The sequence below is a fragment of the Populus alba genome, chromosome 8, assembly GCF_005239225.2.
Source record: "Populus alba chromosome 8, ASM523922v2, whole genome shotgun sequence".
Classification (NCBI taxonomy): Eukaryota; Viridiplantae; Streptophyta; class Magnoliopsida; order Malpighiales; family Salicaceae; genus Populus; species Populus alba.
The window spans coordinates 13,768,838-13,783,414 of NC_133291.1; the positions used below are offsets into that span (position 1 = coordinate 13,768,838).

Genomic DNA, 14,577 nt, shown 5'->3' on the forward strand with positions numbered 1-14,577 from the left:
AGAGATTAAAAAATTTAATTCCCAAAACTGACAATTTTCTACCCTTCACTATCCCAATGAACTCCATAAACAAACATTTGAAAACCTTAGAAACTAACATGTTACAGATGGAACTAAATGGAATTAGATGGAACTTACCTATTACTGATGTATAAATAGCAGCAATCAGCAACACCAACAATTACAAACAACCATTCTTGATTCAAATGTACTAACACATTCGGTTTCTACCAAGCAATTGTCAATATAGAAGTGAATAACTTTCCAATGCTACTGCTATTTATATACAAATACATAAGAATTGATGTAATATTCCAAAAAATGTTACCTAACTTTCAAAAGCTACCATTCAAAAGCAAGTTACTAAACATTCAAATGTGGCATACACCAAACTGAAATTTTTGAAATTACCAACCTAAACCTTCCATTCCAGAGCAACTAACCAAACATTCAAAGTATGATACCAACAAGCAATAGTCTCAACAGTTTCATACAATATTATCACCAACCATTCAACTTCAAACCATTCAACTTCAAGTAACCAAACTGAAAAGGAGTACTTTAACAAGCTAAACATAACATTCAAAGTTAAACATCCACATATTTAAAGTCTACAATTCAGAAAATTAAACATCCATGAAATTGCAACCCAACAGCACTATTCAGACATACATATATAGCAAAACATACATGGTTGTGGTGTTCAAAAACTTAGCTACATAAATCCACCAAAACATGGGCAACTCCTTCTAATTCCAGCAACAATTGCAGCACAGGAAGTCTGCAAAACCAGTTGAAAATATTTTAGACAAATTAATATATTACTTGTCTACAGAATTTAACATAAATGCAAAGACAGGAATAGGGTTAAAAGATTAAAACTTACCTTGTCCATCTAAGTTTGTCTGTGTTGGTCAAACATAATTTTCAGCCATGACATTTTTCTGTCAATACAACCCATTGCAGCCCACATCTCCCTCTTGCTCCTCGCACAAAAGAACTTAGTTGCAAAGGTATGCAATGCACTACCAAATGCAACTTCATTAATAGAGTGCAGTTCTTACATTACCTCTTCAATACTACAACCTTTTTTATCTCTACAAGGAGCTGTGATCCCTCTAGGCATGGAGACAGTCTCAACAAGTTTATCCATACGTGCAACTAGTACTGCTCCCATTCCAGTTCCCCTTTTCTTTTTTCGCAATTGAGGTGTAGGTTGATGTGCACCCTTTCTCTTTGAACTGCTGGGGTTACTGCTACTGTTTGCGACATTGCTTCCACCAACCATATTGCTAACATCACGTGTGAAATCAGGGATTGCATCCTCTTCAGAGTCGCCACTTCCTTCTGCCATATTAGTATCCTCATTGGTTGTATTCCTCATTCCAGAAGCCACATTATCTTCATCTGATAAGAGTCCTTGTGAGGGAGTCCAAGCATATTCTCCCGTGGCCACTATGTTAGTAAACATGATATCGTACTTGGCACACAACGAGGGCTCTATGCCCACATGCCTAAACTTCTTTGCTCCTCGCATTTCCTATGCAATGACAACTAGAAGTACTTAGGAATGATACTAGGTGAATAAGTAATACAACATGAAAAAAAAAATTTACGAGGCTATTGCAAATCAGCAAACTAACCTGAATTTTTGATTGCCACCATTCATCAGTTGCTGAGATGGTCCCAAGTTCAGTAGACCAACCAACTCCAGTTTCAGCTATTAATTTCTTCCATACCCTCCAGTCCTTTTTAATCCCATCCCATTTGTTTTTAAGCTGAGATTTTGATAATGAAAGGCCTGTCTGATCTTTGAATGACTGTATGACAAATTTCCAGCCAGCTTTGTCAAAATGTGTGTTTGGTCTCATGCCTCTCTCAATAGCTGTCATGCAAATGTCGCAAAACGTGTGCAGCATTGCCTTGCTCCAAGAAGCTTTGTCATGTGTGTCAGACCCATCCATTGCTTATGGTTGACAATGCAATGAAAAAATAAACAAACAAATAACCAAATGAACAAGAGATTGAATGCTAATTATCTTCTAATACAATAGTAATAGAACAAGAAGTTACATGTGCAGCAAAAGATCAACCAAAGAATAAAAAAAGGTTGAATGTTGACAAGGAATGAAAACATAAATAAATAAATTATATATAGCAGAATGGTTGACAATGCAAGATAGAATTCAAAACACAATTCAATTATAGATTAATAAAGCTTTAATGCTAATAAGGGATGAAAAAAAGAAACTAAGGAACTAGTTTCAAAAAAAATTACATGTTGTGTAGTGTAAACTAAGGAACTTAACATAAGGTTTGTCATGAACCTAAATACCTAGCCATTGTGCCATAATCCTATAACAGTTTGTCATCAATTAGCAGGGGATGTTCTATATATATAACTATGATTTTAATGTACATTTATTAACTTATATATATATATATAAATGTTTATTATATAACTTATATATATTATTTTAAATGTTATATATAACTTATATAATAAACAGTTAAAATAATTATATATATATATATACTAAACATTTAACTTATATATATAACTTATAACATTTAAAATAATATATATATAACTTATGTAATAAACATTTAAAATAATTATATATATATATATAGTAAACATTTAACTTATATGTATAACTTATAACATTTAAAATAATATATATAACTTATGTAATAAACATTTAAAATAATTATATATATATAGTAAACATTTAACTTATACGTATAACTTATAACATTTAAAATAATATATATAACTTATGTAATAAACATTTAAAATAATTATATATATATAGTAAACATTTAACTTATACGTATAACTTATAACATTTAAAATAATATATATAACTTATGTAATAAACATTTAAAATAATTATATATATATAGTAAACATTTAACTTATATGTATAACTTATAACATTAAAAATAATATATATAACTTATGTAATAAACATTTAAAATAATTATATATATATATATATATATATAACACTATTGTTAGCAATATGCAGAATTACACAAAACGATTTTAGCAAAGAAAATATATATATATATATATATATATAAATGTTTATTATATAACTTATATATATTATTTTAAATGTTATATATAACTTATATAATAAACAGTTAAAATAATTATATATATATATACTAAACATTTAACTTATATATATAACTTATAATATTTAAAATAATATATATAACTTATGTAATAAACATTTAAAATAATTATATATATATATAGTAAACATTTAACTTATATGTATAACTTATAACATTTAAAATAATATATATAACTTATGTAATAAACATTTAAAATAATTATATATATATATAGTAAACATTTAACTTATATGTATAACTTATAACATTAAAAATAATATATATAACTTATGTAATAAACATTTAAAATAATTATATTTATATATATAGTAAACATTTAACTTATACGTATAACTTATAACATTAAAAATAATATATATAACTTATGTAATAAACATTTAAAATAATTATATATATATATATATATATATAACACTATTGTTAGCAATATGCAGAATTACACTAAATTGAAGGAATAAAAGACAATGAAAAATTAGCAAAGAAAGTAAGGAATGTGTCTACTGTAGCAACTGAAATTAATTGTGCCCTAATTACAATTATTTGGTAACAATCAGCAGAACACACCAAACAAACATATAACTGCAGATAAATTGAAGGAATAAAGACAATGAAAAATTAGCAGTAATGGCTGTCGAAAGTAAAATACTAGTGAATTAAAATGAGCATAAACAGGTCAATTTCACTACAATAAACAAAAAAAAAATCTAAAAAATCTTAAAGGACTAGTGAAGTAAGCAGAATACCCGTTGGAAATTGCAGATGAGGTGTTAATATCTGTGGTGGGGTTGTTGAAGGCAGGAAGACAAGTTGATCGACGTCTTCTTTTTGTGTTGATGCTTCAGAAACAAAGGAAAAATTAATATATAAAAACTATCGAGAGTGAACTAAAAGTAATTAAACAAAAGGGGATAAACAGATCTCACTGAAATAAGCAATAATTAACTTAAAATTTCACTAAGAACAGAGCAGTGAACTAACCCGATGTAAATTTGACCTCTGGAGCTTGAATCAAACGCGATCTATATATATGTTTCGGGGTTGGTACAAAGGGTTGTTGTTCTTCTTCATTTCCTTTTGTTAAAGAGAAATGGATTATAATTGAATGTGCAGAGAGAGACGGAGCCATTAGTTTATTGGGTTAGCAGCAGTAATGGTTTTTACTGTGGAGTTGGTGTGTAATTAGGGCTGATGGGAAGGGAAATGAATGCAGATGGAAGAAAAAATGAGAAGGAGAAGAGCAAATGGGAAGGGAAATGAATTGAACGAGAAACAGATCTGTGTGTGTTTTGGTAATTAGCCACAAGACGTCTAGAGAGTTCCAACCACAGGTTGAAACTTGTGCAAAAAGCAGGATTTTTTTTGCTTCGCCAAAATCGTGGTCCTGCCGCATATAAATGGTGGGACCCACGATTTTTTGATTTTTAAAGAACCTGCAACCAAACACTTAATAAATGCGTTTTTAAAGAAACGCAGGCAACAACGCGTTGCCAAACGGAGTCGAAATAACATTACATTACATGTATATATTTTTACTTAATTAGCTAAGTTTTTTATACGAACTGGAATAGCAAATTCATCAAAAATAATAATTTTTAAATATATAAAAATCATGCTATATATTATAATATTAACTTTGAAATACAACATTGAAATAAATCGATATTGAATCTTTTCGTATCAATTGAAAATCAAGAACCACCTCCGGAACAACCTTGTAATTAACACAATGTAAATTGGATGGAGGGGTCATATTAAAATACTTTCTTGAGTAGAAGGATGAGATAAGTAAGAATAATAATAGTTGAGTGGGCACATTATGAAAATATCAAGAGTAAAAGGACTAAATGTACAATCAATCCTCCGTGCTATTATCGAGAGAGCAGCGGACATTTCCTGGTCTTAACTGATTAAAAATATGAAAAATAGAAGACCAAACTATGTTGTTGTCTGTCTCAATGGTTTCCACAGTTTGATTATTTTCAAATATCTTTAAAAAGGGGCTATCAATTTTTATGTAGCTGACGTGATCTAGTCTTTCTTTTCTCCTTTTCAATTGGGTTTGTGGGTATTGAAGAGAAATTGCTAAATTTGAAACCTTTCTTTTTTGGATGTGGCAAGTGGTGGGATTCGGGGTGTTGGTTTGATGAAAAGTGGGTTTTGGAATTTAGGGTTTTTGAAGAGGAAAGGAGAGGATGGGTTTAGGCAGTGAAGAAGGTAAAGTGAAGTCTTCTTGGGATGTGTGCAAATCAAAGGAGAGGAAGAAGAAAGAAGGCACAAAGGCGGGGTGTTGGGTCAAGTTAAGGCTTGTTGGGAGCTGCATTTCGTCAAGATCCAAAGTGGATAGCTCTGTTAGTGGGACTAGTTCCCATTTTGGTAATTCCGATTTCTCTTCACTTCAATTTTTTTTGGGGGTTTGATCAATGTGGATTATTTGTTTTAGTTCAATCAGTTTGTCAGTTAAGATTGGCATGGTTTCCTTCCTGCTTCCTGGGATGCTTGTTCAACCAAGAATGGTTTTGCAACCAAATGTTTAGTTTCTATGCGCGTGTGTGTGCTTAACAGTGACTTTAAAAGGAACTATCAACAGCTATTTTCACTGCTTGCACCATTTACAAGCTTCATGAATACCGAAGCCTGACTTGGATGTGAGATCCATTGACAGGGTGAAGGTTTTTCTATGAAAACTTGGAGTCCTTAGATTTTGCAGAAACTACTTCAGGTCATGCTAGACATAAGTTGTTTTTTTTCCCGCAGTTTATCGCAAACATACAGAATTACTATTTGGAGAGTCATCCCTAACAGTTTTTTGTTTTTTTTTTTATATCCGCTAGCTTGGGGAAGCTGTTATTTTTAGTTTAAGCGGAAAATAAAGGAATGGAATTTTTCCGTATTGGTACTTGACTCAGTCATTTATTTAGTTGATTGACTTGATGTTTTTGGTTAGATTTGGTTCTTTAATTTCTTTTTACCTTGGTGTTCTGGTCAGAGCTTTGCAATAAATGCTTGGTATCTTGATTTCCTTGTTAGGCTTTTTATCATAACAATTATGTTCCTCGTTTCCAAAAGCAGGCTTGACTAAAGTGTTAACCTTTCAGTGATGTAGATAATTCTGATTTAAGTTTATCGAACTTGCTTTTTTTATTTCTTCTAAGAAATAATTTTTTTCTTATTTGTTGAAAACATTGCCTTAGTTCGAATCAGCTTCAATCCCAAATTAGTGTTGAAAAGATGTGTATAGTTCATGGCTTTGGCAGAAAGTAGGACCAGCTGTTTCATCAGTTTATTTGAAACAAACTCCTTCAAATGATTGCAGCCATTTCCAGAATCTCAGAAAAATGGCATGAGTTTGGAATAATCATTAGTGTGCTGGTGATGGTAGCATGACTGATGAGTTGGTAGGTGTGTAATGGAAACATTCTAGTGGTGATAATAGTGGTAAAGATTGGGTTGCTGAGCTGCCCAATGGATTTAAGGAAAATTTTACCAGGTTAAGGACAGATACTTTGGTTTCAAAGGCACTTGGGATAGGGGCTGTGTGAGGTTGGAAGAGTGACTATCATGGCTAGTTTAAATAGCAGAATGAGGGAATCTATGATTTGTGTATGTGGAGAGTTCAAGTTAAAAGAAACCACGATTATCGATTATCGTAACAAGCATATATGGTATTACTGTGCAGTTTCTTTTTTGTTGAATACACATCTACATGCTGCAGTGTAGTTTATGCTTCAATTTTTTTCTTATTTACCATTTTAATTATGATCTGGGTTGGGCGTCACATCTCTTTGTCAAATCTGCACACAGTGGCATGAAGTTTAGCATTTCATTGAAAAGCTGGTGTGGTTGTATCCAGAAGGGATTGTAGCACACGGTGCTATATTTGGCTATTTCAGTGTTATGATTATCATCTCTTAAGATTTCATTTTACAGTAGTCTGTATTCTAATAGTGTAAATTTGTGAATCAACAGAAAGTAAATCCATAAATGATGCAAGCACAGACCAACCAGCTGCTCCTGTTGTCTCATCCTCAACCACAAGTAATACAGAAAGTAATTCATCCCTTTCCAAACTTGAAGAGGAGCTTAAAGTTGCTTCTCGACTGCGGAAGTTCACATTTAATGATCTCAAGCTGGCAACTCGAAATTTTAGACCTGAGAGTCTTCTTGGTGAAGGTGGCTTTGGTTGTGTTTTCAAGGGATGGATTGAAGAAAATGGAACTGCTCCGGTGAAACCTGGTACTGGCCTTACCGTTGCTGTTAAAACCCTTAATCATGATGGGCTCCAGGGTCATAAAGAATGGCTGGTACCAGACTTTCCTAATCTATTTACTTCACATATAAAAATTCACTATCATATTTTCTGTGTCTTTTCATTTTCAATAATTTTGTTTCCAAATCATTTGGATTTCTTACTCCTAGGTTTGCTTTTAATTGTTGGATCTGTGTGGCAGGCTGAAGTAAATTTCCTTGGTGATCTTGTTCATCCTAACCTGGTTAAACTGATTGGTTACTGCATTGAAGATGATCAAAGGCTGTTAGTTTATGAGTTCATGCCTCGAGGAAGCTTGGAGAACCACCTGTTTCGACGTATGCAACCACTTTTTGCCTTTCTTGTTGGCCCTTTTTTATCTCCCTTAAAAAAAAATTATGGTTTCTAGTATGAAAGTAATTTAAAATGTGCGGTGAAAAATTATTCTCTCTACCCTTTCTCTCTACAGTAATGGACTTTTCCAGAATAGAAATTACAAAAGCATTTACATAAAATATCTGTGGACATCAGATAAGCAATGCTTGCACTGGAGATTGGTTGTGTGTATTTATGTGTGTGCATGAACATATCTCTATTTATCAGTGGATGCTTGTATGTAAATATGAATCTTTTGTGTATTAGTATTATTCTATAGAGACTGGATGTGTTTATGTTGGATGACGGTTTTTACAGAAGTGAATCAAATCGATGCTAGATTGTTGGTGATGAGCTGTGAAAATTTTGAATTCTGTCACGTTTACCTAAGGCCACAAAGTTATGAAAAGTTCTAGCCAATCATCAAACTTGTATCAGATTTATCTAGATTTTTATCAAACCACCAAGTTTAACAATGAAAAGTAACACAATGAAACAGCTGAATTTTATAAAATGGAGCTGTTTTATTACCACCCTTTCATATATATGATTTTGATACGCGGATGCTTTTTCTTACATGCCTGGAGTTGTATTGACGTTGCCAGGTTTTGCTGTGTTGCACAATTTGCTTATTAAACATCATTCATTTTTTATGGAAATTTTATATGCAGGGTCCCTACCTCTTCCATGGTCTATAAGAATGAAAATCGCTCTCGGTGCTGCCAAAGGTCTTGCCTTTCTTCATGAAGAAGCTGAAAGGCCAGTGATTTATCGTGATTTCAAAACCTCCAATATATTATTAGATGCGGTACATAATATAACTATAGCAATATTTTTCCTCTTGCTCTTCCTCTTCCTCTTCTTCACTTAATTGGTGCATCCTACTAATCAAATTCTGTATCAGGATTACAATGCCAAGCTTTCTGATTTTGGACTTGCCAAAGATGGTCCTGAGGGAGATAAGACCCATGTATCAACCCGAGTGATGGGAACTTATGGTTATGCAGCCCCAGAGTATGTAATGACCGGTAAGCATGATTTTCTCTTAATCCGTTATCATTTTCTCATCCTAATTTGATGAAAGATTTATTCTTTTCCCTGAAAGCCTAGATACGCATATCTAGCTTTCTTTTAAACCCTAATTGCCTGCGTTACAGGCATATTCCAGTTGGCTCTGGGAAAAACTTAAAGCTTTTCTGCATGAATTAGGAGGATAGATTTTGTATCTGTTCTCTGCATGTACCAAAGTGTTTATATATTTCAGTGCCCAGAGTTGAATCAAACTCCATGCGAGGCTGACGAAATTGGCTAGGGAGGATTTGGTGCAAGGGGAGGGAGGGGAGGGAAGGGAAGGATTTTTGAAGGGTGCATGCCCCTCATATAATAAGAACTATCAACCCTCAAATTGGGAGTCGAAAGCAGTAAAAAAATCCAACTCAAATCTCTCAATTCTTAAATAACAAAACACCCTCAATTTAAAATTAGAAAGGCACTACATCCCCCTCATTAAAGATATCCTCTTCATTAGTTATCTCTGGCCCCCCTTCCCCTCTCCTAGACCGACACATTTGAACCAGAGAAGGGCATCAACCCTACCGTTTCTTCTTTCTGTACCTTTACAAATCCTTCTGTCCTTCCTGTTTAGGTGATTAATATTTTTTTAATTCTAGATAATAGATAAAAATGACAGACAATATTGGATTTGCATGTATCTGTAGTAGGCATCCAATTGTACGCAGTCCAGTAGTATGATGTGCCTCCAGGTATTCAGTCCTGTTCATATTTGGTAGGAAAGTTTTGCAACAGTCTTCTGCTGCTGCATTTGATCATTATTACATCAAGGCTAAACAGGCTAAAACACTTCTGTCAGGACATCTTACATCAAGGAGCGATGTCTACAGTTTTGGTGTGGTCTTGCTCGAAATGATAACCGGAAGGAGATCCATGGATAAGAACCGTCCTAATGGAGAGCATAATCTTGTTGAGTGGGCGAGGCCATATCTAGGGGAGAGAAGAAGATTCTACCGGCTGATAGACCCTCGACTTGAAGGTCATTTTTCAATCAAAGGTGCCCAGAAAGCTGCACAGCTGGCTGCACATTGCCTTAGCAGGGATCCTAAAGCCAGGCCTCTAATGAGCGAAGTGGTCGACACATTGAAGCCTCTGCCCAACCTCAAGGACATGGCGAGCTCATCATATTATTTCCAGACCATGCAAGCTGACCGGGTCGGGTCTAGCCCAAATGCCAAAAATGGTGTCCGCTCACAGGCTGGATTGTTATCTCGGAATGGGCACCAACAAAGGAGTTTTTCAATACCACATGGTCCCCATGCTTCTCCTTTCCACCATCAATATCCCCACCAATCTCCAAAACCGAGTGGTAAACCATAGCGCACAGGATCAGCGAAGCATCTGCTTCTTTTAGCTGCCTCTTTTCATTCATTTCTTTTTTCACCCCTTTCTTACTAAGATGTATTTTCTGGGAAAGCATTTGTTCTTGTACAACTGAGAAGGCAATGGAGGAACATGTCCCTATATGTTGTATTTAGAATCTTAGTCGATTGCCCTCTACAGTCCAGAAAATGTTAAGGAATATTAAGTCCTGTCTGAATGAATCTTTTTTCATAACTCGATTGGAAAAATCTGAGTGGCATTGTTTCTAAGTTCCATAATAACTCGACGTTATTCAGCCAGACAGGTATAAATTGCCTCTTTCAATCAACAAAGAATGGTGAGAAGGGTGGTTAAAAGATTATAGCATGTGAGAACAAACGTCCAATTATATAGGCATTGTGAATAAAGTTTATTCATGTACTGTGTGATTCATGATATATGTACTTATGTAAGGATCTCAGCCTTGACGACCACTTCTTGAGTAACCTCTAGCGATCATTCTTTGTCGTCTAAATAGTGAATCATCTCACCCAGTTCGCCTTGTCAATTGCTCTTTGGATGTGCTCTCAAAAATCTTATCTGCATTTCCAACCTCAAACCCATCTCGCCTGTGAAACTCCTTGACCTGTTGAAGATGGTGATAGAAGTTACTACCTCGTAATTGAGCATAAACGAAACAATTCATTTCTTGACAGTCAGATTAATGAGGATCTTGATGTCTATCAATCAGAATGCTCTGGTAACAATCCCCAATATGGCAGTGATCTCAATAGGCTTGGGAGAATCAAAGTGAAAGAAAATATCATTTCAAGGCGAACACAAGGGAATCCTTTACCTCTTCCTTAAGTAGATTTTTATATTGTGGCAACACAAGGCGTTCAGCAAACTCTATATACGAGCAGGGAACTGATTCAGTGAAGCCATCAGAAAACTTGAAAGGGATTGAGTCGGCTACAGTTGAGCTTTGAAGCAGGAGACCATCAGGGCTCACTGGCAGTGGAGGAAAAAAAATCATTTAATTATTATCAAACCTCTCAGAGAAAGAGTATGCAATATGAAACCAATTATAAATAACTAGTACAGTCAATACAGCTAAAATATCTAAAACAACATACTATACTTAATCTATGACAACAAGAGTATAGATGAAGTCGCTCCACACTCTCTGAGAACACTATTTATGGTCCCTTGGCTGGCAGTGCTAAAACAAATTCAAAAGTAGCTGAGATGCATGGGAAGCAGGGGAAAAAAATTGAAATTGCTAAAATTTCTAGTATTGGATTGAGGTCATAGTTATAGATAGAAACCAAAAAAAACATCCCTTAATCCATTCAGGTGAAGTTTTATTTGAACAGGAAATCTAGGACAAAGCATTCACCCATAATTATCATCAGCAAGCACTAGACAAGATAATTTCCTACAATTTTAGCTTACAAGAAAACTAGCACGGGGACGCAAGATTAAAAAGAAAGAGTTACCAAACCTTTGAGAACACCCCCTTCAGAATTCAGGTTGAATCCATTCTCTTGGAGGAACTGATTTAGGGCTCTGATATTTGTCAAGTGAGTTTTCAGGCGATGAGTGGAAATAGTGACATGGTTGAGTGCATAACCATTGACAAGTGTCCAGGCAGCATATTCACTCTCCCTAGGCATCAATAAAAATATACAACAGCACCAGTTAAAACACAAATCTTGTATTGAGAAAAAAAAATTGAAGTACAACTTAAAAGATTAAATTACTACTTTGCCAATTGCTGAAAGTCAGAAAAGAAGGGCTTCTTCCATGTTAACGACCCAGAGCACTAGCAAGAGTTGCATGCTTGTATCCACTGCCTGATGTTTCTATGTATTTTTCAATAATTTCCTAACACATGAAGTTATTTAAATCTTCAGTCTACACAGAAGAGGATGGATTAATATAATTAATGATACAATGAAGTACCAACCATCACTACTACTACTCACTTGAGCTTGTGGACTTAATTGATCAACGAGAAGCTCTGATATAAAAATTCTTGGCAAAGGGCCATTAACACCACTGCCAGTGGCAGCATCCTCATGCGGGAGGCCACTGGGAGGTGAAAACCACAGAGCTTTCAACTTTTTTGCTGGAAATTTCAGCTCCTCCTGTTGTTTATACCCATAATCCAGGAAGAAACTTGCCATGGACTCAATCCCATGACCCTTCACCTATAATAATAATAATAAATCAAATCCAATCAAATTAAAAAACATTAAAAAACATCCATCAAAGTCAATTAGTTTCTTTTCAAGTTTTATGTAATTAACAAAAAAATAGATACCCCAAAGGTCCTGAAAGCAAGATGATCATAGCAGATATGGTCAGCATCATCAACCGATTTAACCAAGTCTAGTATAGCTTTTGCTGTTGGATTTCTCTTCAAATAAACCCTTTCCATGCTTCCCAATACACTCCTCATCAACAATAATGATTCTTCTTCATGTCCCTGTCATTTGGTTTTTTAAAAAATAAATAAATAAATTAACTATCGATTTAACCAATCTGTCCAGTTTGATTATTAATCAATCAATCACCTGAGATCTAGAAATCTGATGATCAACTTCAAATCTTGAGGCATGAGCGGTGGTGGTGAAGAGATTCCGACTTCCGGTCACGGGAAATGATTTTTTCTTCAATGAGATTATGGAAAAGTGAGGATTGATCGTTGATAAGTAGGGCATCTTCTCCGTCATCGTTGTTGAGTATAGTGAGAGCATCTTCGTCGTCATCCTTGAATTTGGTTTCTCCGACTCCTTTTCTTTTCGGTCCGAAGAGTTTTTTATTCCTTCACAGGCTTTTCTTCTTTTGTACAGACAAGAATGGCGATCTCATTCCAAAAAGCGCACACGTGTTTAATGGCACAGTATTTTAAATTTTCGATTGTTATATTATTTTATTTTAAAATTTACCATAACATACCTTATGCTCTCTGGGCATAACAACCGGGTCAGACCGATAATATATTTTTTTTCAAAAATGATATTATAGGTTATTTGGAATTTTTTAAATTGAATCTACTTAAAAAAAAATCAATAAGATTTCATGTTTAAAATATTTTCTAGTATTAAAAATCTCAATCTTTAAAATTATTATAAAAGTAAATCAAAGATCAATTTCTCTTACTTATTATACTAAAAAAAAAATTAATGCTAAAACTAGTTCTTCTAAAATATTCATCTTTTTTTAAAGACATTTAAAGAAAAAAATAAATTAATTTTTACCTTTTTAAAAATATATAAATTCAATTTATTTATCAATTGAATTTAATTATGATAAATAATTAATTATAAAAAAACCTATTAATATTTTTTAAAAAAAAAACTAGATTAACTTCGATCAATCTATCCTATTGTAATTGAAATCTTGGATAAAATCAACCTCTGATATTTTAATTAAAATTAAGCATATAGTTGAATTAATTGTTCTTCTGAATGTAAGTACCATAAACAAATTTATTATTTAATTTATCATTTTTTTAATTAATAATTAAATAAAATTTGAAATGATTAAACTAAATATTCAAGATTATGTTCGCATGTAACACAAAAGAAAAGATCTTGAAATATCAAATGGAGAAATGTGAGAAAAGATCCTAATGTTGATTACTTGATTAATGCTTTCTTATATAGTACTTAACTATAAATTGTGGGCTCTTTGAGTTTTATTTGTTTTTTCTGAAATGAGTAGTTAATTGATTTTTTCAATTAAAATTATACATGTACATAATATTAAAATTTAAATATAAAATATGAATAATTTATGTTAATATATGAAAACACAACATTAAAAATGTTTTTTTTTATATATATAGGATATCTCGGGTTAATTTTGTGTGCATCAAATAAGCCTTTACACTCCAAACAAGACTTACATCCTACATTCCATGATCATTAGTAGTAGCAGATAGAAGGAGTTGAACTAGATATTACATAAGAAACATTTCTTTTTATCTTCTATTTACTTTACAAACTCAACCACCCACTGATGATTTTCATTAGAGATGTTGATATGCCATGAAAGTAAGAAAAATTGTTAAATTTATTTAATATGTTGAATATTTAATATCATCCAATCTAAAAAGATAAAATTTTTATATGATTTAATGTAAAATGAATAAAATCTTATTTAATTTGATCAAGGCTGTGTTTTATTGTATTTATTTAATATGATTTTTTAATTTTTTTTGTATTGTAATCTTATTTTTTATATTATATATATAATTTTGAACTCATGACTTGCAGATTCTTATTGTTTTATGCATATATTTTAAAAATCAGACTTTATTTTATGGTTTTATGCACTTGTTTTCTATGCTTTGGTTTTATTTTTGTAAAATCAAGTTTTTTTTTTTTGAAAAAGGATTGGGTTGGTTACGCGTTGGCATCCATCAA

General features: G+C 33.0%; 2 protein-coding genes and 1 pseudogene across 2 annotated transcripts; 1 reads left to right on the plus strand and 2 right to left on the minus strand.

Moving 5' to 3' along the window:
• Positions 1–702: 702 nt before the first annotated feature.
• On the minus strand, positions 703–4,401 carry LOC118049582 (uncharacterized). Its single transcript, XM_073410670.1, has 5 exons — positions 4,126–4,401; positions 3,891–3,983; positions 1,644–1,966; positions 887–1,540; positions 703–781 (listed from the first exon to the last, which is right to left on the minus strand). The coding sequence occupies exons 1-4, from the start codon at positions 4,271–4,273 to the stop codon at positions 1,061–1,063; spliced, it is 1,044 nt and encodes a 347-aa protein (XP_073266771.1). The 5' UTR covers positions 4,274–4,401; the 3' UTR covers positions 703–781; positions 887–1,060.
• A 663-nt stretch (positions 4,402–5,064) lies between these two features.
• Positions 5,065–10,396, plus strand: LOC118049578 (serine/threonine-protein kinase PBL34). The gene is made up of 6 exons (XM_035059614.2): positions 5,065–5,520; positions 7,114–7,448; positions 7,596–7,731; positions 8,440–8,576; positions 8,673–8,796; positions 9,639–10,396. The coding sequence occupies exons 1-6, from the start codon at positions 5,340–5,342 to the stop codon at positions 10,157–10,159; spliced, it is 1,434 nt and encodes a 477-aa protein (XP_034915505.1). The 5' UTR covers positions 5,065–5,339; the 3' UTR covers positions 10,160–10,396.
• A 134-nt stretch (positions 10,397–10,530) lies between these two features.
• LOC118049579 (2-oxoadipate dioxygenase/decarboxylase, chloroplastic-like) lies at positions 10,531–13,034 on the minus strand (annotated as a pseudogene).
• Between the last annotated feature and the right edge of the window lie 1,543 nt (positions 13,035–14,577).

What these genes read in the sequence shown, in the direction of transcription:
- LOC118049582 (XM_073410670.1), bottom strand. Translation starts at nt 4,273, where the DNA reads ATGGCTCCGTCTCTCTCTGCACATTCAATTATAATCCATTTCTCTTTA. An exon ending in TCATCTGCAATTTCCAACGG is followed by an intron (nt 1,967 to 3,890) that starts GTATTCTGCTTA and finishes GTCAACCATAAG; the next exon opens with CAATGGATGGGTCTGACACA. An exon ending in GGTGGCAATCAAAAATTCAG is followed by an intron (nt 1,541 to 1,643) that starts GTTAGTTTGCTG and finishes GTCATTGCATAG; the next exon opens with GAAATGCGAGGAGCAAAGAA.
- LOC118049578 (XM_035059614.2), top strand. Translation starts at nt 5,340, where the DNA reads ATGGGTTTAGGCAGTGAAGAAGGTAAAGTGAAGTCTTCTTGGGATGTG. An exon ending in TGGGACTAGTTCCCATTTTG is followed by an intron (nt 5,521 to 7,113) that starts GTAATTCCGATT and finishes GTGAATCAACAG; the next exon opens with AAAGTAAATCCATAAATGAT. An exon ending in CCAATATATTATTAGATGCG is followed by an intron (nt 8,577 to 8,672) that starts GTACATAATATA and finishes ATTCTGTATCAG; the next exon opens with GATTACAATGCCAAGCTTTC.